At 33.6% G+C, this 27,294-nt stretch overlaps 1 protein-coding gene across 1 annotated transcript in view; it reads right to left on the reverse strand.

Moving 5' to 3' along the window:
- The window catches only part of LOC149787195 (diacylglycerol kinase theta-like), a 124,027-nt gene that overhangs the window by 33,775 nt on the left and 62,958 nt on the right, over nt 1-27,294 (reverse strand). The window contains exons 14-22 of the mRNA XM_089977698.1: nt 26,029-26,179; nt 23,663-23,820; nt 23,026-23,177; nt 20,506-20,654; nt 19,347-19,455; nt 18,192-18,395; nt 16,263-16,418; nt 9,010-9,175; nt 5,239-5,337 (exon numbers count right to left, since the gene is read on the reverse strand). Of these exons, the coding sequence (XP_089833824.1) occupies nt 5,239-5,337; nt 9,010-9,175; nt 16,263-16,418; nt 18,192-18,395; nt 19,347-19,455; nt 20,506-20,654; nt 23,026-23,177; nt 23,663-23,820; nt 26,029-26,179 (1,344 nt within the window). The remainder of the gene's footprint in view (nt 1-5,238; nt 5,338-9,009; nt 9,176-16,262; nt 16,419-18,191; nt 18,396-19,346; nt 19,456-20,505; nt 20,655-23,025; nt 23,178-23,662; nt 23,821-26,028; nt 26,180-27,294) is intronic.

Consider the following 27,294-nt stretch of genomic DNA (forward strand, 5'->3'; position numbering starts at 1 on the left):
TGCAGTGTTTACATAACTATTAAAGTGGCTATGTTGCAGTGTTTACATTAACTATCAAAGTGACTATAATGCAGTGTTTACATTAACTATTAAAGTGGTTATATTGCAGTGTTTACATTAACTATTAAGTGGCTATAATGCAGTGTTTACATTAACTATTAAAGTGGCTATATTGCAGTGTTTACATTAACTATTATAGTGACTATACTGCAGTGTTTACATTAACTATTAAAGTGGCTATATTGCAGTGTTTACATTAACTATTATAGTGACTATACTGCAGTGTTTACATTAACTGTTATATGGGCTATACTGCAGTGTTTACATAACTATTAAAGTGGCTATATTGCAGTGTTTACATAACTATTAAAGTGGCTATAATGCAGTGTTTACAGTAACTATTATATTGGCTATACTGCAGTGTTTACATTAACTATTAAAGTGGCTATACTGCAGTGTTTACATTAACTATTAAAGTGACTATATTGCAGTGTTTACATTAACTATTAAAGTGGCTATATTGCAGTGTTTACATAACTATTAAAGTGGCTATAATGCAGTGTTTACAGTAACTATTAAAGTGACTATAATGCAGTGTTTACATTAACTATTAAAGTGGCTATATTGCAGTGTTTACATAACTATTAAAGTGGCTATAATGCAGTGTTTACAGTAACTATTAAAGTGACTATAATGCAGTGTTTACATAACTATTAAAGTGGCTATATTGCAGTGTTTACACTAACTATTATATTGGCTATATTGCAGTGTTTACAGTAACTATTATACTGGCTATATTGTAGTGTTTACAGTAACTATTATATTGGCTATACGGCAGTGTTTACATTAACTATTAAAGTGGATATACTGCAGTGTTTACATAGCTATTAAAGTGGCTATAATGCAGTGTTTACATTAACTATTATATTGGCTATATTGCAGTGTTTACAGTAACTATTATATTGGCTATACGGCAGTGTTTACATTAACTATTAAAGTGGCTATACTGCAGTGTTTACATAACTATTAAAGTGGCTATAATGCAGTGTTTACATTAACTATTATATTGGCTATACTGCAGTGTTTACATTAACTATTAAAGTGGCTATATTGCAGTGTTTACATTAACTATTAAAGTGGCTATATTGCAGTGTTTACATTAACTATTAAAGTGGCTATATTGCAGTGTTTACATTAACTGTTAAAGTGACTCTATTGCAGTGTTTACATAACTATTAAAGTGGCTATAATGCAGTGTTTACATTAACTATTATATTGGCTAAACTGCAGTGTTTACATTAACTATTAAAGTGGCTATATTGCAGTGTTTACATTAACTATTAAGTAGCTATATTGCAGTGTTTACATTAACTATTATAGTGACTATACTGCAGTGTCTACATTAGCTATTATAGTGACTATACTGCAGTGTTTACATTAACTGTTATATTGGCTATACTGCAGTGTTTACATAACTATTAAAGTGGCTACATTGCAGTGTTTACAGTAACTATTAAAGTGGCTATATTGCAGTGTTTACATTAACTATTAAAGTGGCTATACTGCAGTGTTTACATAACTATTAAAGTGGCTATATTGCAGTGTTTACAGTAACTATTATAGTGGCTATATTGCAGTGTTTACATTAACTATTAAAGTGGCTATATTGCAGTGTTTACATTAACTATTAAAGTGACTATATTGCAGTGTTTACATAACTATTATAGTGGCTATATTGCAGTGTTTACATTAACTATTATATTGGCTATACTGCAGTGTTTACATTAACTATTAAAGTGGCTATATTGCAGTGTTTACATTAAGTATTAAAGTGACTATAATGCAGTGTTTACATTAACTATTAAAGTGGCTATATTGCAGTGTTTACATTAACTATTAAAGTGGCTATATTGCAGTGTTTACATTAACTATTATAGTGACTATACTGCAGTGTTTACATAACTATTAAAGTGGCTATAATGCAGTGTTTACAGTAACTATTATATTGGCTATACTGCAGTGTTTACATTAACTATTAAAGTGGCTATATTGCAGTGTTTACATTAACTATTAAAGTGACTATAATGCAGTGTTTACATTAACTATTAAAGTGGCTATATTGCAGTGTTTACATTAACTATTAAAGTGGCTATATTGCAGTGTTTACATAACTATTAAAGTGACTATAATGCAGTGTTTACATAAACTATTAAAGTGGCTATATTGCAGTGTTTACATTAACTATTAAAGTGGCTATATTGCAGTGTTTACATTAACTATTAAAGTGGCTATATTGCAGTGTTTACATAACTATTAAAGTGGCTATGTTGCAGTGTTTACATTAACTATCAAAGTGACTATAATGCAGTGTTTACATTAACTATTAAAGTGGTTATATTGCAGTGTTTACATTAACTATTAAGTGGCTATAATGCAGTGTTTACATTAACTATTAAAGTGGCTATATTGCAGTGTTTACATTAACTATTATAGTGACTATACTGCAGTGTTTACATTAACTATTAAAGTGGCTATATTGCAGTGTTTACATTAACTATTATAGTGACTATACTGCAGTGTTTACATTAACTGTTATATGGGCTATACTGCAGTGTTTACATAACTATTAAAGTGGCTATATTGCAGTGTTTACATAACTATTAAAGTGGCTATAATGCAGTGTTTACAGTAACTATTATATTGGCTATACTGCAGTGTTTACATTAACTATTAAAGTGGCTATACTGCAGTGTTTACATTAACTATTAAAGTGACTATATTGCAGTGTTTACATTAACTATTAAAGTGGCTATATTGCAGTGTTTACATAACTATTAAAGTGGCTATAATGCAGTGTTTACAGTAACTATTAAAGTGACTATAATGCAGTGTTTACATTAACTATTAAAGTGGCTATATTGCAGTGTTTACATTAACTATTAAAGTGACTATAATGCAGTGTTTACATTAACTATTAAAGTGGCTATATTGCAGTGTTTACATAACTATTAAAGTGGCTATGTTGCAGTGTTTACATTAACTATTAAAGTGACTATAATACAGTGTTTACATTAACTATTAAAGTGGCTATATAGCAGTGTTTACATTAACTATTAAAGTGGCTATAATGCAGTGTTTACATTAACTATTAAAGTGGCTATATTGCAGTGTTTACCTTAACTATTATAGTGACTATACTGCAGTGTTTACATTAACTGTTATATTGGCTACACTGCAGTGTTTAGATAACTATTAAAGTGGCTACAATGCAATGTTTACACTAACTATTATAGTGACTATACTGTACCGTTTATGTTAACTATTTAATATAGTAGCTGCAGAGTAGTATTTACATGAACTGTTCGAGTGACTATACTGCAATTTTTATATTAAGTACTTCCTATGAGATAATGCTAAATAGTATCATTATGGGTATCTAAACATTAGTATAAACATGAAACCAAATGAAGATGTTGTGGTACCTCTGTTGGCAGAGCTTTGGACATGTAATTCAAGGTCATGGGTTAAATACCTGCCCAGGTCAGCAGGATTGGACGTCTTAGAGTGTCCATGGAAGAGACACTGAAGCCTGATATCATCAGCATCATAACCAACAATGGCTCAAAGAGCTGTTGAAAAACCAACCAAACCAACCAATCCAACTAAGTTAAAAACACACAAAGGTTTACATATGTTTGAAAACAGTATAAAAAAAGTAGTAACCACATCATGCTTGTTTTGTGGGTTTGGTTTGGTGTTTTATGTTACTGCAATGCAAGTAGATGATTTAATACAGAGGCAATTTGGAGAAAAGTTCCTTGCCCAAGTACATGCCACAGTATCTTATCTGGGCTTATCCTATGGTAGGATTCAAATCCTTATCTTTTTTGGTCACACGATGGCATATTATCTACTGAGCCATTGCAACTACTATTAAATCAACTCTTAAAACTGGGGTCCCAAGTGGTTGAGTGGTCTAAAGTGCTCTCTGTTACGGATCACTGCCATCTCACCCCTGTCTGCATGGGGTTGAGTCTCCGATTCAGCCAAAGTGGGAATGTGAGAAAGCTTGCCAGTAGCTTCTCGCGGGTCGGTGGTTCTTTCCGGGGGTTTTCCGGGTTCTTCCTCCATCATTAATACTGGCCGCCATGTATAGCCTATCGTGTGCTGAAAAATGGTGTTAAACCCTAACGACTAGTGCAGCCATTACATGTTTGCCACTACCTCGTAACTTATGCAGATCATTTTCTATGCTGAGACAAATTCAACAAGATCTGGCAAAACTGAGCAAATGCTACATTCAATCTCCAGTCTGTAGTGAGTGCAATAATTAGCATTTTAAACCCCTCACTCAACTCCTGAAAACAGTACAGACTGCATCTAATTACAACTGCATCAAATTGTCAAAAGATTTTAAAGAGAGAAACTAGCTGCATTAATTCAATGTCTGTGTGGTTGTGATCAGTGCAAGTGGTGTGTACATGTTTGTGTGTTGAGGTATTTTAATTCTAATGGTACAACCATTTAATTTTCGGTGTTATTTTCTTCTTCAGAAATGTCTAGCTTTAAAAAATTTTTTCTCTAATTGATAGAAAAGATATTAGAGTAATTAGATTATAACATTGGTTTTTTAAAAACTACCTTCAGGTACAAGAAAAATATAAATCCAGATTTTTAAAAAAAATTACCGCACTTCCCCCCTCCAGTTGGTATTTAAGTTCACCAACTATTTCCTGTTTGAAAGTGCATTAAATGCTTTCAAGGAACTGATAGTTTACCTTCTTTTATTCAAATCTGAATTTCCACTCATTTTATATTGGTAATGAATAGACAAATAGACAACTTATTCTCAATTGTACAAAACCATTTTTTTAACACTGCGCTAAGCCCTCAATGAATACTTAAAACACCTTCTGAGTCTCAACATCCTACCTCACTCCTAACACTGCCAGTGAAGGTGGCAGATATTGGCCTATTCTAAATTCCTGAGATCGAGGGGCATCAATAGCATGTGATGTTGATATTGCTTAACACAAAGGTATAAAATGACCAAAAATGTATATTAGTGTAATGTGCTAAAATTAGCAACAAATCTAAAAATAGAATTGGACCAGGCATTAAATACTATGTGAAAACTGTTATTTGGTGGCAAGTTTGTCCAGTTGGTGTCAAAAGATTATCTCCTGACATATACATAAAATAATGCACATTTATTACGACGTGTGAACAAAAATATACCTTCAAAGCAGAACGTAGAACAACAACTTGCCCCGCAGGCTGTGTCCATGGCTCTCCATCAACTTGAACTGGCAGGTCTGTTAGCAGCGTAATGCGCAGCTGGAAATATTATGCAAAATTATGTACATTTTATTCATCAGTTTACATATTTGCAAACATTCGAAAATGCAACAGAAAGACATGTCCAGTATATATATAAATACTGTGAAAATACTAGAACTCTCTCTCCCCATAAAGGCCTTCATTATAGCACAGTACCTGTATGGAGATGGATCCCATGTCACAGAGTGAGTGTAAAATTATACGCACATTATGTACTTTACTATAAGGCAGTGTACTCTGTGGCTCCCATAGACAGTGGTACAATGAGGGAATATATGTATAACATACTTCATTGCAATGCAGTATACTCTATGTAAGCTTTTAGTTAACTTAGTATACTCCACGTAAGCTTTTAGTTAACTCAATATACTCTATGTAAGCTTTTAGTTAACTCAATATACTCTATGTAAGCTTTTAGTTAACTCAGTATACTCTATGTAAGCTTTTACTTAACTCAGTATACTATATGTAAGCTTTTACTTAACTCAGCATACTCTATGTAAGCTTTTAGTTAACTCAATATACTCTATGTAAGCTTTTAGTTAACTCAATATACTCTATGTAAGCATTTAGTTAACTCAGCATACTCTATGTAAGCTTTTAGTTAACTCAGTATACTATACGTAAGCTTTTAGTTAACTCAGCATACTCTATGTAAGCTTTTAGTTAACTCACACTGTGAATAAGACCAGCCATCAAAAAGAATCAGAAACACAATTTTCACAATGGCAAGCATGCATTTGGAATGATCTCAGCTATTTATGTGAGACAATAATGTCTCACATATATGTTTACAGCAAAATCCAACATAGTTTTGCCACAAATTTCTCCACAAGAAAGTAAACCCAATCTGTTCAGACCATCAAGACTGTTCTATGATTGGACTGACAGAGAAGATATGGATGAAAAATAAATAGTTCAATGGTTCACAACTTTTCTGTCAATCCTTGCTTTTTAAATACCTAACTGGTCTGAATGGCAGCTGCCAACATACATTTGAGATATGATTTGTAGCACTGATATGTAAGTTGCAAATGGACCAGCATGGTGGACATACTGCTGTTACATCAGCACCATTTTCGTTTAGCGTCTAACTGATATTATAAATCTTCTGGTGAAAATTAAAATGTAAATATTGCCAAGCATACAGGATGAGTAGTGATATAAATATTTTCAAGCTGGTCACCAGGTTGTCATACTGGATGTAGTTCTGGGACCATTTTCATTCAGGACTATGCTGATATCATAAAAAGTCTTTTGGTGAAACTCCACTCCAATATTAGCATCTATTCAGAAAGAAAAGCTATACGAATTTCAAGATTGCCAAAAGTGGCCATATTGAAGGTCAGACCAGCAGCATTTTATTTAAGACTAACTAGAAATCATAAGAATTCTTCGGGATAAAACTCCATATCAATATGACTTTATGTTCTGGATAAATTTCAGATTTTCAAAATGGTGTTCACTGCAACTATATTGCCGGATAGCACCATTTTCATTTAGGACTAAGCAGATATAATGCATGAATACTTTAGTGAAAACCCCATATCAATGAAGATTTTTAACATGGTATGGTGGCCATAGTGGATGTCCAAGTAGCAGTATTTTTAAGTAAGATAAACTAGAACTTAGAATGAACTGGAAGGTTAAGACTTGTGGCAAAACTCCATGTACCTTATAAATAACAATGACAAACTTGTACCAATGGGATGGACAGACAATAAGCTATTCTGGTCTGTAATAACTTGAGTTTGAATTTCACCTATTATATATTTCATTGTATATTTGATAACATGATTCTTGGATTCTTGGATTTTGAATTTGTGCAAATATGAGGAATTTTTAAATACTCATTCATCTAATATTTTAAGGATCAATCAGTGACAATGCTTTTATCTGTACTCTTTTAAACAGTGAATCCCACTTGGAAATAGATATTCAACAAGCAGTAGCATAAGAAATCATACACTAACTTATATATTTTTATGTGATTTTGGACTTTTTGATACCATGGAAAAACTAAATAAGTTTTAAAAAGACAAATATTATAGTACTACTTAAGCAATCATTCTTATAATACTCTAACATTATATAAGCAATCATCTTTGCATTACAGTCAGAAAGATATCGATATAGAACATTGGAGTTCACATTAGAAAGCAAGTACATAACATTGTGGGGCCCCGAGCTGTCGAGTGGTCTAAAGCGTTCTCCGTTACGGATCACTGCCATCTCACCCCTGTCTGCGTGGGTTTTAGTCTCGGATTCGGCCAATGTGGGTATGTGAGAAAGCTCGCCAGTAGCTTCTCATGGGTCGGTTGTTCTTTCAAGGGTTTTCTCCGAGTTCTTCCTCCACCATTAATACTGGCTGCCATGTATAGCCATCTTGTGCAAAAAATGGCATCAAACCCTACAACTACAACAACAACAACATAACACTGTAATATATTCTACTTTTGCTGATGCAAAGAATGGAAACTAATGCTGTAATGCAAAACATTAACTCAAAAAGTAACATTTCATGACTCTTTTTCCTTGCAAGATGTGAATATTACTTCATTAGGTAAAATATATCTTAAGTTGTATGACCATACACAGGCATAAAAGAGAAACATGGTTAATACAGAGTTCAAAAATATCTGCTCAGGGGCTATAACTGGAGATCAAAATTATGTAGATTCCCCTTTCCCCACCTAAATGTTTACAAGGCGAGAAGTAACTGGACATGATTTTGTGTGTATATATATATATATATATATACACACACACACACACAGGAAGCTAGTATTTATACAAATGAACTAGCTGATGGATGGAATGTTGAAATCAAAGAATTGTGAACTGCAAAAAACTGAGCTAATATGTATACTATGTTTCAGAGATATATCTTGAATGGTGTAAAAGTTATAATCCAGAAACAAAAGGGTGACTGAAGGATAGGCAGACAGACAGACAAACCCATTTCCATATCTGCTCCCAATTTTGTTGGTCAGGGTATAATAACAATAAATAAGGAAACTCATAAATATGGTACTTGATATAATGCCACTGTGCATGTACAAAAAATTATTATTTTGGAAAATATATTAATTGCAGTCAGACTGTATTATATTCCATGTTCCCATCGTGTGTTATGTGCATACTCGATTTCAGCACCCATTGGCTATGTTAGGAGCTCTCCACTTTGGAGGTGCATTATCTCTTCCAATATTTTTTGAGACTGATTTAAGCCATTAAGTGGTAATGAGACATTATAATTAACAGTGGTAACTTTGAAGAAAATTATGATGTTCAAGTTGGGTTCTAGCAGCCACTTCCCTCCCAGACATGCTGGTTTTTTTAAATATGCAGTTAGTAGTGAAATTTCTCACAAGTTTTGGAAATAGTTTTGTGTTTATCAAGGCTTATATACATATGTTTAATAATAATACTGTGTTCTTGCTTTGCAGTAATGAAAACAACGCTTAGAAGGCAAATATGAACTTGCAAGTCCACCCTGGGCTTAAAAGTCTGTTATCTACTTTCATGTCCACTACTGGCTTAGAAGGTTAGTATGCATTTACATGTCCACCTGAACAAAGATGATGTTATTTACTTGCTTGTCCACTTGAACTTAGAAGGCTAGTATGTATTTACATGTCCAACTAGACACGGATACTTTTTACTTACATGTCCACCTTGGGCTATTCTGATGCCTGTGCGAAGCCCACTGTGTATCTGTGCCATATGCACCACACCCGTAACACCCACAATCTCCAACATGCCGTCATAGTGTGTGGGTTTTGAAAATTGGTCCTCCTTTTCTGGGCCCCAAGGGTTAGCCCCAGAACCCCAACTGCAAGAAGACCAAATCAATAAAATGCACAGGCCAAAGAATTGGATCTGCAGAAAGCAGCATCTAACCTTCAATAATCTCTGACCCTTTCATCTGGCTTGCAAAAAACATGCAACACATAACCTGAACATAGAAACAACATTGATGAGTTGATACAATGAAGCCATAGCTATTTCTGTGAGAATGATGATGTCAATGTTGTATAATGCTGCCACATGAGATTCTGATAAGGCTATAAACAGTGGTGCAAGAGTAGTGATACAAATGTCTCAAAATGTCGTCAAACGTAATGCTGATGACACAATAAGCCACTGCTACAAGCATAGTTATGCCAATATCTCATGATGTTGTCCAATGTAATACTGACACGACAATAAACCACCGCTACAATTATAGTTATGCCAATGTCTAACAATGTTGTCAAATGTAACACTCACAAGGCAATAAGCCACCACTGCAATCATAGTTATGTCAGTGTCTCAAAATGTTGTCATATGTAACATAGCAAGGCAATAAGTCACCACTGCAATCATATTACCAATGTCTCATGATGTTGTCAAATACAATACTGATGAGGCAATAAGCAACTGCTATAATCATAGTTATGCCAATGTCTCATGTTGTCAAATGCAATACTGATGAGGCAAAATGCAGCTGCCACAATCATAGTTATGCCAATGTCTCATGATGTTGTCAAATGCAATACTGACAAGGCAATAAGCCACTACTACAATCACAGTTATGCCAATGTCTCAAAATGTTGTAAAATGTAATAATGACATGGCTATAGACCACCGCTACAAGCATAGTTATGCCTATGTCTCATGATGTTGTCAAATGTAATACTGACAAGGCAAAAAGCCACTGCTACAATCTAGTTATGTCAATGTCTTACAATGCTGTCAAATGTAACACTGACAAGGCAATAAAGTACTGCGACAAGCATAGTTGTCAATGCCTTACAATGCTGTCACATGTGATTTCTGTTGAAGTACAGATGTTAATGTATCACCGTACTGTCATTTTCTGCAATACTTATGAAGACACTTGGCTATATTCACATTTTGATATAAGTATGATGTACGTGCGAAGGCTTATGTATCAAGTCTGCATTATTCAGCAGATCAAACTCAATGACGTGTTTTATTCCAAGCCAAAGTGTCTGATTAAAATCATTATCTGTATTCCCCTCTTCTGTCATCCAATGAGCTTCACTCAATTCTCCAACTTGTTTTGTGTTAAATGACATCTAGTTCAGTTTTCTAGCATTATAATTCTTGCACTGAGCAAGCACTGTGCAGTGAGAGCCAATGATAAATCAATACTTTTCATGATAAATGACAACAAAGTTACCAGACGAAGCCCACTAGCAGCATATCTAAATGAGTTACTCCTAGTTTTTCTTGTGTAATTCAACCAAATTAAACTGCGATTTCTAAAAGAGATTCTACCATGCTTCATGGGGATTACTGCCTTAGTTCATTGCATGAATTTTCTGTTATTATATGTGCTATATTCTATTCTGCAGTATTCTATTTTACATTTTCTTCGCGAGTGAGCTGTACATTCTATTTTCACACCTTCCAGTATTTCTCTGATGTAGGTGAAATTGGAATACTGTAAAAATTCAATATTCAACAGTGCATCATTCCTTTTCTGTCTCCTCTCTGCATTCTAACAGTTTTAATTGATTCCATATTAACCATCTTAATAGTTTAAAAACTGCATAACATCGAAAAAGCACAGTAAAAGTTGCAAGTAATCTGTTAGCATAATGCAAGTTGGAACATTCTACTCAATGTCATCTGTTGTCATTATTTTAATGACCCATTATGACAATGGATGGAGTTGAAGATCAATCACTAAGGCAGAACAAATGTCCTGGGTCAAGTATATGGTGGATTCTATGCATGGAAGACACAGGAATACATCCCCTATTCCACCCACATGTACTGGCCAACTTAAGAGCAAAAGAGGGTTAGAGAGAGAGAGAGAGAGAGAGAGAGAGAGAGAGAGAATACACTTATTTAATATTCTACTAAACTGAATCTCAGCTCAACTATATAAGCAAACACTTCCTTTATGATAGCTGGTATGTTTCAAGAATTAATTTCCTTTCAAGTGTTCTACTTCAAGTTACTAATTTAAATGCAAGAAACAATTGCAAAATCAATAAAGATATAAATGTTATAAAATATGATAGGCAAATGATAATAAAGTCATTGTAACCAGACCAAAATATTAAAACACTGCTCTTTAGCTGCTGTACTTTCTCCTCCAGTGGCAACTCTAATGCTTTCACCTGCTTTTTTTGTTTTTCCAACGATTCTTCTAACTCCAGTAGTTTGAGACATTAGAGTGACCGCTCTTTTCTCTTCTGCTTCATCAGCCAGTTTGTCTAACATATCTGATCAGTATGAAACCTGTCACTGAAAGTGCACACCCATTGTCAGTCGCTGAATTTGTAGAACCCACTGACAAATTTCAAATTAGGTTTACGATGCAGATGACAGCAACAACAATGACACTGACCATATAGACACTGACATCAAAACAGTAGGCTTGTGAGTTTTCATTAGTTCCAAGTGTTTCTTTCATTTTCATGGCCCTCAGACCTGTCAACCCAAACAAAACCTTGTAAGGCAATCAATTTTTACTGCAAGTCGGACCAGTTTTCAGTAAGGTTAACAAAATGTAATATACTGCTATTGTGAAGCTGGAAAACATGAATTTAGAAGTAAGTGTGATACAAGATATGTAACAATAGTAAATTTGTGTTCAACTAAAAAGTTTACAGTACAGTTTCACAAGCTGCAATTCCAAATCCTATCAAGCTCAATGGCTCCTTGATACCTCTCAACTTGACATAATCATTAAAAGAAAGAAAAAAACTGCAGGTGGGCCAATGGAGATGGCAATGATCTTTATTGTCATGTGACATACTCAAATCAACACACAATGTTCATTAAATGCAATTTTTTTCCCTTCCCCAAGAATTCAGATATTCTCTTTTATTCCTCTTTATTAGCAAAACTTTCTAAAAGGTTTATTGTCCCTTTCGCCCCAACATGTCACCTGTTGGATGCTGTTTAGAATTTAAAAAAATAAGCAACAGATGATCATGCCGATGTTTTGTATCACAAAATATGTGCAGCTTAAAGTGTCCAAGGTACTCCAATAAAGTTAGTCTGGTTCTCTGATCAATTCAACTGAATCTAATATGAAACCCAGATCCAAATCAAACACGGACAAGCCAGTATCCAAATTTTACCGCAAACAATTGTATTTCTGTAATTTGTGCTTTTATTCTGCAAGTCCGTATTTACAGACTGACTTCTGTAAGACAGTAAAATCTTAAGGGTTGGTAGGTATGGGCTACTTTAGGCAGCTATACTCATTCCTGCGATATTGATGTGTTTCACACAATGCAATGTGCTCTGCATTTCAAGATTACATCTTTTCTTAGCCACTTGATAAAATCTTTGTTTTGCAACCAACTATTGCTGAATGTGCACTCTGCAAGCATTCTGCGATGATTAAACATTTGTTAAAACATTGTTGCTAATGGACCATACTTGTTTGACAGAAGCACTGTTTAATAAAAGAGTGCACATGAAAAGTTTACATCATGTAACACTAGACACGATGTTTGATTACAAGACAGCACAATGTCTGGTTACTTGTTGTTGATTCTGATAATGATAGAACAATTAGCAGATGACAGAAAAATCTAACTGTACTTCCTTGCACAACTGTTATGTATATTTTATTTAATTTATATTTGATTTAATTGTTTGTCTGCTAGTTTTAATTTTTTTTTATTTCATTACATGTTATAGCAATATAATTTTGTTTACCGGAATTTGACATGTTCTAAAAATCAGTTTGACCCATTTTTTTTCCTAAACACCTAAATTTAGAACCTTGTATCTTAATGATGATCTAGTTCCTGACTTTGATAAAGAATTAGTAAGAGTTGACGAAAACAACTTCATTTTTTAAAAATATTTTTGTTATTCATTCTTACAGTGGATTTATAGGATGGAATCAAGGATGTACTGGGTGTATGTGACTTTACACATGTAAATAGCCTCTAATTTGAAATTATGGTTTTACCAGAATTGTGCAGTAATCAGATTTAATAGTGATGTATTGAGAAATAATTTTAGCTGGGCTTTTAAACACTTTGACATCAAGGTGGTGTTTTTCTGTTGTGAGTTGGAGTTACATTTTAATTTTTCTTCAAATCATTTGGATTCTAAGAGAGTAATTCTTTTCCCTAGGAATATTTAAGAGCTCATACAAAATTGTTGGACAAAGACATTTATTGAAATTTTATTCGGAATTCAAAACTGGAATATTATTTTTTTGTGGTTTAACAAAGAACTGTAGACTCATCAGTACTATACTGGTTACAGTATACGTCATTGCCTTCCATTCTGGATTTTCATTGAGACTTGAACTCGAAATCATTACAACATTTTATTACTAGGACTTCTAATTTTTAATTCTTGGATTATTTTGGATTTGATTCTTAAAACCATAAGTTCTTTTCATCATTTTTACCTTGTTTTTCTAGGGAAATAAATTATTTGTTAAATTTTACAAAGCTTGTCTTCACTTTTTCTTTGTTACTTTTTATGAGAGTCTAAACATGTAACACTACTTAAAATAAATTACTTGAAAGCAACATTTTCCACCTTATTATAATATTATCCAAACGTTCTCAAATTCAGGGACACTGAAGACCCAGATGAAAAATCAATGATATTAAAGGCCTTGAAATGTTCATTTCTCAGCAACTTTTTGATGACCTTGAATGACAGTGTAAACCCTGCAAACAGGGAAATATTTAATAAAATGTAGTGATTTGCGATAAGGACCTAGCAAAATGTTCGACCGCCAATGCTGACACTCCGACTCTTTGAAAGTAACTGAATTTGAGTTTCTTTGAGTTTGTTTTGTTTTTATAGTTTTACAAATTTCATGTCAACAGCAATGATAACAGAAAAATGGTGCTTTGTTTTCTATAACAAGTTGTTATACTTATCTGCAACAATCTCTCTTTTTCAAGCACTTGTTCAAAATTGATTTTTGTTGTTTTTTTCATAAAATATTTTTATGGAACACCGTGTTTAATCAACAAATCAAGAATTAACTTCATTAACAAATCAATGATTATTACTTTAATTTTGAAATTAAATGATTTGCTAAATCTAAAATGTTTGTAAATTCTCTATAATCATCATTTTACTAAGTAAGATGTATGACATTTATTTTTAAACTGTGATCAAAGAATAAAAACATATGAACAACGCCAATTGTTCATTTATTCTAATAACCAATTAAACATCCTTGTTTAATATTTTGTCATATTTTTCAAATGCTTTTTGAGAAAACATTTCCAAAAATAAACATAAATAAGAAAATCGGAAAGAGTATGATTTAACTACTAATTATCAGGGAAGGTGAAGAGTGGCTTTTTCGTTTACCACCACCCCCACCAAGCAAACAATACTTTGAAAGAAGGTAGCATTTATACTGTCTCTGTATTAAGCAAATGTTACATTGTTAAAGTTTTAGTAGAGAGAAGTCCAACTGTTGTTCACAGCCAAGCTTTCCTTGTACCATCTCATTTACACTTACATCAGTAATATCATGAGGCAGTGTGTCTGTTATGTGGTATTACCAGTTTTATTTTGAGACGTAGTGTGAGCAAATGAAAATACTTTCCAATCTCTATTCTTTAATGTCTGTAATAGCTCTCTATATATGTCTATGTCTATGTCTCTATGTGTGTGTGTGTGTGTGTGTGTGTGTGTGTGTGTGCGCACATAACTACATTTATCTTCTTGTGAAGAGATGTGCCATGAGAAAAGGCACATTACTGCCTGTTTATTTGCAGATACCAGACATGTATATGGATAAGAGCAAACACACATACATACGCCAACCTAAACAGCAATAATTCTAAATATCTCATGTATCACTGGTATAGCATGAGATGTACCACTGGTATAACATGAAATGTATCACTGGTATAACATGAAATATATCACTGGTATAGCATGAGATGTACCACTGGTATCTCATGAAGTGTATCACTGGTATAGCATGAGATGTACCACTGGTATCTCATGAAATGTACCACTGGTATCTCATGAAATGTATCACTGGTATAACATGAGATGTATCACTGGTATAGCATGAAATGTATCACTGGTATATCTTGAGACGTATCACTGGAATAATATGAAATGTATCACTGGTATAACATGAAATGTATCACTGGAATAATATGAAATGTATCACTGGTATAACATGAAATGTATCACTGGTATAGCATGAGATGTATCACTGGTATAACATGAAATGCATCACTGGTATAACATGAAATGTATCACTGGAATAACATGAAATGCATCACTGGAATAACATGAAATGCATCACTGGTATAACATGAAATGCATCACTGGTATAACACAAAATATATAGCTGGTGAAGCAATAAATGCAGCAGCATACATGATTTACATATAATCTATAATTGCAAAGTTATCATTCTGACTACCAATGTGAGTGATACTGTAAGATAAAGTATTCAGAAACTGATGACTTGGATGATTGATGTGATGATGTATTAGGTCAGAGAAATGAAAATCACCTGTATGACATTAATACTCACTTTAAAACTGTATAACAAGCACATATAAACATTGTTCTAAAATGACTCCATCAGAATTCTTTTCAGTCTTCCATTCTGTCATCTCTTGATATAAATATACAAAACATTTATAAAAATATTTCATACCCAAATTAACAAAATTTCAGTTTACGATCTTTTATACCCAACCTTCCAACTCTTTGACTGTGAAATTAAGGGAGCTAATCATGATAGTGCCTATATAATTTCCTCATTAAAGCCTGAGTTATGCCCCTTGACATACTGCATTGTAAGAATGTTATTATTCTTTGAAACACATGGTTTTGGTATTGGAATGCAGCGAATGCCATGGAATTTTTTCAACTGGAGGTAGAAATTAAAATCCACTTAAAATTCATAAATAAGAGTTTGACAGAGACCATACCTGAGAATATTAAGTATGATAATTCCCTCAACTGGTGGTAAATCTAACAGTTTCCCATCAACCTCCATTCTTATGCAGCGATGAAGGTCTTTACATGTGTGTTTGTTCACCATCTTACGAAGACCCATCTGCACATAGACCTTCTTATTATGTAAACTGAAAAAAAAAACCGAAACACAGGACATCAGTTTCACTTACATTGTCACAAAAATGCCTTTCGTATACTTTAATTTTACAAATGTATTCAAGCCATTAAAGTTGTAAGTCTATTTAAGTAAAAAAACAATCAGCAAAACAATAAAAACTTGCCTTACTACTTCTCTATTATACTCAACCTCAATAGTGAGTAGTCAATATCAATGTGAGAAGGTTATTGAGATTAATTAACTGTGATGCTAATTAACTCGCATAAATAACTGTAACAAGTTGTAAAACTCAGCCAATTTGATGCAAGATAATCTCATTACAATCTTGAATCTTGCTCATTATCCAGATTGGTAACAAGTAAATGCTGAACACATACAGGGCCATATCAAAAAGCTCACTTAACTTTATGGACCACCAGACAAGAAATGTTGTAAAATCTAAAATATTCAGAATATTTTTTTTTTATGGTAACTAATATCCACACAATTAAATTTTATCCTCATACATCATGGGTCTGGCTACCTGGAGTAGTGGGCGAAACAGTCACCCTCATTCATGAGATTTTCCTCCAATGTCCTACAAAAGCAAAGATGATATCATCTTGCCAGGACTATACACCTGGTTACATGCAGAAACCTTAGGGGCTGTTCCATTTAAACATACATGGTACCCAGGGAAGGCAGTTTTTTAAGAATATATGCCAGGGTACTTTGATTTCACAGAGTTCATATTAAAATAATGAGAAAGTTCTAAATTGCATCTATGGGTGAATACCCCACTTTAAAAGTACCTTCCCTGGGTTCCATGTATGTTTTAATGGAACAGCCCTAAAACTCTTAGCAAAAGTATTGAACTAATAACTTCCAAGCATTCAGCATCACATGACACGACTGTAACCAATGCAAATGTTTGTTAGAAAGGTTTGGAAAAATCATTTGGAACATCCTCATCTCTTTGCAATGCAAATTGAAAGAGACTATGAAATAATCTGAACAATACTTCCAAAATTGGTAAGTCTTAAATTAAATCAATTAAACACTGACTGGGTACAAATAGATTCTCCTGTTTTGCTGACATGGTGTTTAACAGCACAGCAACACATGCAGGCTATGTAGTGCAAGATGGACTGCATAACAAGATTTTACAATGTTTTCACCATAAATCAGGTACCTGCAATTCAAATTTTAATTGAATGTTTTCATAACGTGAGTACTGTGAATGACCAAAAATATGCCAGCCCCTGTTTAGGGCATTGTTAACGCTGTAGATTATCAGCCAACGAGTCTCAATGAGTTTAGTCTTATTCTCACCATAACATCCTTGTCATTAAACAAAAAGAGTTCAGCCCTGAATCAGCAATCACCCTATTAGGTAAGTGCTTTGTAAAATTTGACAATGTTTAAAAGTATACTTAACTATACAACTATCACATGGAGATTGCATACATGCTTGAATTTCACATTCACTGCATCTAGTTTTATGTGTCCTTTCCCTGACTTGGAACAAAACCTGGTTTTGTATTTATTACGTACCCTCTTTTTGTATACTTTTAAAATCTTTACAGTATGATAGGAATTAAAAGCAAATTTAAATTTATACAAGTTCCATTTGGTACATGGAGGAATGTTAATGTGTGAAAACATCTAAATAGTTATGGTCTGGGTGTGTCACCCTTACTGAAAGCCAGATCAACCATGCAAAAGACTGAATGGACATAAAATAAATATAGATATGCAATGGAAATAATAAATCAGGAACAACAGAATCTGTCAACTTTCTTACCGGCTATTAAATTTGTCTGGTTTTTCTTCTCTAGCCTGATGGAAGTCTAGTGATATATCAGCATCAAGTCCTATTCCAAAATAATTATTCATTACAAATATGGTTGTGGTATCCTCGTTGGTGTTGGCTGAGTTGGTGTCATTTGCAATTGCCATTTTGGTTTCATCCTGCTCCTTTTCATTTGGGTGAAATATAACAGTCCACCTAGTTTGGTTTAAAAAAAAAAAAATAATAAATAAACTGGATAAAATCATTACTATTAGAAATTTAAAGGTATATGCTGACTTATACAATTGCAACTTACAGGAACTTAATGTTAACATTATTTCATATGAATTTTTTTACCAACTTGTTTTAGTGAACACTAAAAAAATGACTTTGTACTAACACAAAAAAATTATTATTCATAAATGGCTAATATGAACTGTATTAAACTGAATTAAACATTTTTCAATGAAAATTAAAGGCAGTGAAAACAAATCGAGTTACACAACCAACCATGGGAATGCAGCTATTGCATAAGTCAGAGGTAAGCTGTATCTAATGTAGTGGTGGTGGTGGTGGATATTATGCTTCTCCTCTATAATAACAATAATTAATAAAGGTGCTACACTGATATACGTGGGACCATGTAATACCAAGTTCATTTCAACATCAAAATTACAGCCATCATAGAAATGGGATTTAAAGCCATACCAGTGTGATATGTAAGATTTTATACTGATTTATGTTCAATATAAAAACTAGTCATCCTAAATATGAGATTTATGGTTATGCCAGTGTGATATGCAAGATTATGTTATATTTAGTTAGGTTAAATATCAAAACCAGTCATCATAACAATGTGATTTATGATCATACCAGTGTTAGATATATGGGACCTCGTTATAGTGTTAAATTCAATATCAATACTACAATCGTCCTAACAATCACATGTATGGCATCAAAAAATGGAAGATATAATTTTGTAGAGGATTGTTCAATGTTGTAAAAGTTCATGCACATAAAAACATATCAGAAATTAAAACGAAAGAGCCATACATTCTTCTGAATAACAGGGTTTGACATCAGTGCCAGGTGAACTACCTTATACAAGGTTTAGTTTTAATTTCAATTTTTTTTATAAAAGTGATGTGGTAGACATATAAAACTTACCTATCAAGTTTTATTTCATCTGCATCAATAACATCTCGTAAAATGTTTAGGGGATCCTCCCCTCCTGTATACCCTGGTCCCCAACGTAAAACACGGGCCAAGTCATTGCCTGATGAAGAAATATAAAAGTAACATCATGAGAATAAACTTGGGGCTCCATCATGTTGGTAACGATAAATGTGAGGCAAAGCTGAAGAGCAAAAGTCTTTCCCACGATGTTCTGCAAAAGTCTTACAAACATAATTTAAAAAGTATCAAGTTGAAATCAATTAAAATACATTAATTCTTATTAAAAATCTATAAATTTGGAGAAAAATCAACAAAACAAAGCAAAAACCTATAACCATTTGGCATATCCTATTTCAATGTTGAAGTAAATCTGATGTCACAAAATGCGTTACATCAAACCATCTGCAACCAGCTTGATCTTGCCAAAATTTGTGTATGACAATGCATCTCTTACTTTATTAGCTTGACCAGCATATTAGGAAATAAAACGTAAACCTCTTTCAAGTGTCCTCAAAAAAGGAATAGTTTAACAGAAGCAACATATATTTTACATGTACATCTAAGTGATACTGTACAGTAACTAGACAGTCAAAATTAATTTCACTATTTAAAGGAATCCATTTATCAATACAATGTACAGTCAGTGGACATTCAATATTAACCATTACTGTTTTAAAGAACCCCAGTCGTCCATGCCAATTACAATCAATAGACATTAAAAGTTAAACTTCACTGTTTTAAAAAACCCGGTTATCCATGAAAATTTGAGTCACGGGACATACAATATTAAACTTTACAGTTTTAAAAAACTCAGTCGCCTGTACCATTTAAAATGCACTTGCTGACATGGTGAATGCACTTGCTAGATTCTAGATGTCAAATGAAAAATTCGGGTACAGACAATCCCTTTTATCATTTCATGCAATTCAGTTAATTTATTGCACATTTTGTGATAACTGATATTAAAAAGCATTTCAATTAATTCATCCAGTTCAAAAAAATTAAGAAAATATAATTTCTACAATCGACAATATTGTACTAATTTTTACAAAGAATTCATGATTGCTAGTTTTGGGCAGATGTCCATTATTTCAGGTTTCACTAAACTGCCTTTGCCTCTCATTAGGACAATGTTTCCTGGATGTCTTACCTGTGCCCAGAGGCAGGATGGAGAGAGGAGGTGACTGACAGACAGCATCCTGTCCGACATTGTCCAGGCAGGAAAGAACCCATCCTACCGTCCCATCTCCTCCACATGCCAGGATTTTATAGTAAGGAAGGTTTCGGAACACATACAATCTACACATGGATCAAAATAAAAAAATTATTAAAACTCTGATATTGAAATCATAAAAGCAAGACATCTCTGAAGGACCTGAAGCTTTACGTGGCTAGAGGAATCTTTAGCAATCCAAGATAAGGCTGTTTTATTTTTTAACTGATGAGTGTTCAAACTATGATCTAGTTGGATTACCTATGCTGATATAACCATCCACTGAGAAAAGTGAAGTAGCAAATACAAGACTTAAAGATAGCAACCATGGTGATCCTTTAAAACCAACCAGACACCATAAAAAATAGTCTGTTTAAAACCTAATGTCACTTCTATTCAGAATTAGTAGCAATATTAAGATTTTCAATATGATTGCCATGGTGCCATACTGGATGTCAGATCTGTACAATTCTTATTTACTACCAATTAGATATCTACATTTCAAGGTAAGTCTTTTTGGTGAAACCCAATGGTGACACTGGGTTTCACCAAAAGTCTTACCTTGAAATAACCATCCATGTAGGAGGAACAGTGATAACAAAACTTTACAACTAGATATCATAAGAAATATTTAGTGAAAACAACATAGCGTTCTGACCATTCATCTATGAGTAGCAACAATAACAATATTTCCAGATGGACATCATGGTAGGCACCTTGGGCATCTGATTGGTACCGTTTTAATTTATGACCAGTCTGGTACCTTAAGAAGTCTTTTGATGAAAACCCTATGTCAATATGGTTTTCAAAATGGATGCTGATGTTACCATGTCAAAAATCAGATCAGCGCCATTTTCAACTAGAATCAACTAATAAGAAGTCCTTTGGTTAAGAAAAACACAAAACCAACATATGACCCTCCATCCAGAATGGTCATGAAACATGATTAATTAAATTGGCAAGATAAAGGTACATAAAGTGATTAACGTGAAAATTATTGCTTACCCAACTTGTTTTGTAACAGGAATAAAACACATATTCCAGAATAGTCAGGAAGTCAGGCTATGGGGTTTGATTAGTCCTGTTTCTATGTAATGATCATACATGTGATATGTACTCTTCTATTTAAGGATGAAAAGAGTCAATTGACTGCAATAACAATGCCCGTGATTGCTTCCCTGAGAACTAAATTAAATGCTTATTCAGAGGCAAAGCCAGATTTATTTGATAACAGTGAAGAACTTTAATCATTTTTCAACATAATAATAAATTTCCAACTAATTACAATACATAAAGGTGCCAACAGTACAGTACAATCTGCCTAATTCTTGATAAAACCATGCAACATACATACGTTTTTACATGTGGTTAATCTGTATTTGTGTGTGTGTGATTTGGAATTTTAATGTAGCTTTAACTATTTTTCACTCATATTGCTAAGATTCTTCAGTGTGGCAGTTTATAGTGATGTAGCACTGGGGCATCATGCCGCAGACATGTAGCATAACGTCCCACCCAGTCACATTATCCTGACACCAGGCCGACAAGTCCTAACACTAACCTCTTAATGCTGAGCGCCAAGCAAGGCAGCTGTTAGTATAATTTTTATAAATATTTGGTAAGAATCACCTGGGGATCGAACCTCCAGCATCTGGGTTAATCTGTAGATTGTTCTTCAAAATTTGCAATGATGCATTAAAAATAACTTTTAATATATTTGTGTCTTGTTTTCTTCCTTCAAGGTTAATTTTATTTTTTGATCCAAATGTAGTGTCCAAGGACTATGCAGATGCATACTGTTCTTATTGGAACAAATGACAGGAAGTTGTACAATAATCATTGCTATGTGCTTTTGACGAAAAAGTGACATCTAAAATCTCTATCTTGAGGAATTACGAGTGCAAACATACTGATAGATTTTACTTTGGATGTTTATGAATGTACTTTTAACCAAGAAGCTTTAGCTCATCTGCATTTGCTTATAAATTATACACATACTCCAAAACAGGGAGGCAACTCCAACTTTACTGATAAACCAATTAGTAGGTACTGCATACTGACTTGATTTGTATCAAAAGACTGCCATCAATTTATTAACTTAAACTGACTTTGCAAGATCAAATACCAGTAACATAAAAAAAAAAATCTTATAAGAATATTTGTATAGGACAATGAATGTTATTGTTCATATATGTCAAGTCAAACTGCTAGGACTAGCGCTCTCCAGCCAAATGCTTGTTAAATAAAATTTTGGCTTCCCTTGCTTTTGTTGTGGTCAATTTTTATGGAACCTTTTGTTTGAAAGTTATTGTGGGAGAGGTGTATGGGGACCTCCCATCTATCTGGTGAAGCAGATCATTCCTTGTGGTACCTACTTAAATATATCTGCCCCAAGAAAAACCACGAACACAGACACACAAACACATGGATACACACATAAATCAGTGCGGTACAGACCCTGGTAGAGGCCCTCCTATCTCCAAGTTGAACACTTGATGAGGATTGAGAAGTTTTCTGAAGGAGGTGATGAGATTTAGTCCCTGACAGCCACCGCTCTTCACATTCACGAAGACAAGGAGTGGGGTCACATTCTCATAAATCATGTGAGACTAAAAGAAGGAAGAAAAATTTGAAAATGTAAAATAATTTCTAGTTTCAATATTTTTTATTTCCTCAACAATCCTGCATTGTTATGTGATGTAATAAAAGTAATGAGAAGACAAGGGTGTAAATGATATTAGATTAAACAGGACCACTATTTTGGACCTATTTTGGCAGTCAGAACTTGAGTTATAAATAACACATTCAAATAACTGTAACATGAAATATGTTTTTGAGAAAACCACAAAAAAGTAGGACACAGAATGTAATACTCAAAACTTACGTCAGATTGATGGATTTTTCTACCCTCCTTGTTTATCTTCTTTTTACAGCTTCCCAACTTTACTAGTATTGGTGACTGTTATATGTAACAAAATCTGTATGTCATAAAAACAACTTACGTTACAATCATCCAATGCAGTTGAAGAGTTACTGCTATTTGCTACATTATGCCTAATCTATCTATGCAAAATAAAATACTCAAATCTCTAACCTGAATGTTTGGTAAAAGCAGTGCCAGCAACAGCTTGTCATCAAAGACTGCATCTTTAAGAATGTTAAACACTCGTGTTGCCTTCTCCACTGTATTGTATACCAAAACAATGGAACCATACTCGTAATATATCACATCAAAATGAGTCCATTTGTTAGCTGGAAAAACAAAAGACAAACTCTTGAAACACAATAGTCCATCTCTAAAATGGACAGATCAAGCTAAACAAGACTTCAATTTTGTTGGAGAGCAGTCCTTGAAAAGGTTTCAAGACACGTCATCTTTTCAGTGGACTGTTTGCCATTGATACATATAAAAGCAACTGGGAAAGGTCTAATAATCATGAACTTGTTTCCACTCTCTAGGCAAATATATCAGTTTATGACAATACAATATCTTCAAGTCAAAAATAATAATCAATGCAGATGAGGAATGACCTCGTCTTAACAGAACATACCACTAATACAATGTTTCTTCTAATAAAATTGTCTGATCCAACTTGATTAAAATATTTACTGCCTTGATTTATAACTTGATTAAAATCTTTAAAGCCTTGTGTTATAAATTAATTAAACTTTTTAGAGCCTTGTTGTTATAATTTTGATTAAAATCTTTACAGCCTTATAACTTTGATTCAAATCTTTACAGCCCTGTGTTATAACTTTAAAATCTTTACAGCCCTGTGTTATAACTTTAAAATCTTTATAGCCTTATGTTGTAATAAGATGACCTAATTATGAGTGTATAAGGAAAGAATGGCAATTATGTTATATACTCACCATAAGGCATGGAGTACAAAAATTACTTAAACAGGGAACAAAATCCTTTCGATTTCTGATATTGCTGATAGGATCAAATCAAGGTATTCCTATATACAGGAAATAATTATAGTGAGAGACAACTGTATATATTGCTCTTACCTTGCAAAAATTGACATGAATAACACTGTGACTTAACCTACAAATCAATAGTGAGACACCAATTTACCTTATAAAAGACTGACATCGGTAACACCGAGTCTTCCCTAAGAAATTAATACAGTGAGAAACCACTTCATATATTCCGATTCCCTTAAAAAGACTACCATAGGTAACACAGTGACTTTCTTCACTGTATATTTTCACTTTTCTTATCAAGACTAACATGAGTAACAGTATGACTTCCATTAAAAATCAATATAATACTGTGTTTATTTCCCTCCCTCAAAAAGACTGATATGGGTACCTTCCCTAATAAATCAATAAAGTGAGAGACAGTTGTATATATTCCCCTTGCCTTAAAAAGACCGACACATGGTTCACTTCTTCTATAAATCAACACAGTTATGTATTCCCCATCCTCTACAGAGACTGACAGTAGGCAACACTGACTTTTCATTGAAATCAAGATGACAGACCACTATACATTTTTCCCTTATCTTGCAAAGACTGACAGTGGGCAGAGCTGCTAACCCCCCAGACTCACAATCAGTGAAAACAGACATACAATTAGTGAATTTTGAAATAATTAGTGAAAAACACATTTGGCAAATAATGTGTCTTCAATACACTGACCCATCTGTTCAGCAAATCCACCCAATTTTGACCTTGGTTTCAGGCATAAATTGTTCATGAGTACTTCCAACAAAACCAACCCTATTAAAATAATCTCATCTTAAATTCTTTGAATCTCTGTCTTCAGTGTTTGTTTAAAGAATTTACAGTTTGCTATGCATATGCACCAATTCCTTTTATTTAAAAAGTTCCAGCTGGGCCCCCCATTTTCTTCACAAGTATTTGTAAAACTTTTCTTACAAATATATATTAAAATACATTAAAATGTTTGGTACAGGGTAAACTGTACCAAGTGGATATAGTTCTACAAACGTCATGACTAGCAGTACAGGACAATTATCAGCATCACTGCTGATATCACAACTGGTACTTAATAGTACAAAGGTTATTTTATTCCTGATTTAAGCCAAATGAGGTTTTGGGAATTCATGAATTTCTTGCATGTTGTATGAATCCATGAATTGTTATCAAAAGTAGTGAAATTCACACCACCATCATGACAGTTGGCAGCTCAGATCGGGTATCACCATGACCTCCCAACTAAATCATTTGTTTTAGAGACAATGTTTACATTACCCCTGCTTAAAGATTGACATGGATGGTTTCCCTGGAAATAAATACAGCGCAAGACTAAATGAGAATAATAATACTAAGTGATCCCACTGCACTTACCTTGAAGACAGACATACAAATGCAACATTCTGTTATTTACTCTTTCCTTGCATGGCTTGGGTACACAGATAGGCAAATATAACACTACAATTCCAACCACCCCCAATCAGCTTTTGTAATAATTTGATTGGGACCACTAACCTTTACCGATTATGTCTACCAAAATCTTTTCATACTGCCTCTGCGACAGGCCTGTTGGCAGATTGCCAACAAACAAGCTAATGCTGGGTCCATGAGGATCCTCTCTTTGTTGCAGGTAGAACCTCATCATTTGGTTTTGCCGTAATGACTCCTGAAATTTGAACAAAATGAAGCAATTAGAAACCTATAGATCTTACAATACTTCAGTGTGCTGTTTTACGTAAGATTTTCATTAATGTTCAAACATCTCAATGAACTTGAATTGTTCCTGCCTGGTCTAGCTTTCATGGAAACAGCTTTATTATGTTAGGCATAGTCAAACACTGGAATTGCATGTTTCTGTAGGCATCTATAACAAAATTGATGTATTCTGTATCTGATCATGTACAAATGATGATCAGATGAACGTTGTTGTGTGTAAACATTTGCCAAATTGCTTGGGAAATACTGCGGACATTTTTGTTTTGCCCTCAAACCGTTGAACAGGATTTTCCCACAAGTTATCGGAATCTAAAATTCCCTGACTTTCCAAAGTCAACTTCTCAATTATCACATAAATCATGTCAAATGCAGAGAATCTATTTATTGTTCAACATATAAAAGAACCTACTCAAAAATATATAAAACAAATGATGCAACTAAATATTAATTGGATTGTAATATACTGTATTACTACCTTTAAATCAATTAAGAGCTTACACCAAATATTCTGCAATAATGCAAATTTTTAATCATGGGATGAAAAAAAATCTGATTTTTTTTTCTTTCTCTGACCTTTTGGAATCCTATTGCACTCAGCCAGCTATGGTTGTTCCATGGTTTAGGTACAAAGTACTATACAACAAATCAGCAATTCATAAATTCTTCTATAAATGACTTCATCATCAGGAAGGAGAAATGTTCATTATCAGTAAGGAGAAAGGCAGAAAAAGCAAGAGCAATGGGACAAACTGTAAATCAAAATGAACAGAAAAAACATGATTTTATAAAAATCAAGGCAGACTAAGAGTGCAACCCGTTTTCAAAGGGTGGGATTATGGTTACATGAAAAATAAATTATTGGATGAAGGATTCAAGGGAGCCAAAGACTGCAACCTGTTGTCAAAAGATCGGATAAAGCAATCAATACAGCCCAAGATTGCTGCCTGTTATGAGATAGAGCAATGGATAACAACCAAGAATGTAGCCTGTGATCAAATAGTATGTTAAAGAAAAATAAGGAACTAGCAATAAGCAATTATACAAAGTCCATGGACTGCAGAGAGT

This window comes from Sinohyriopsis cumingii, chromosome 12 (genome assembly GCF_028554795.1).
Source record: "Sinohyriopsis cumingii isolate HCF-2022 chromosome 12, ASM2855479v2, whole genome shotgun sequence".
Taxonomy (NCBI): Eukaryota; Metazoa; Mollusca; class Bivalvia; order Unionida; family Unionidae; genus Sinohyriopsis; species Sinohyriopsis cumingii.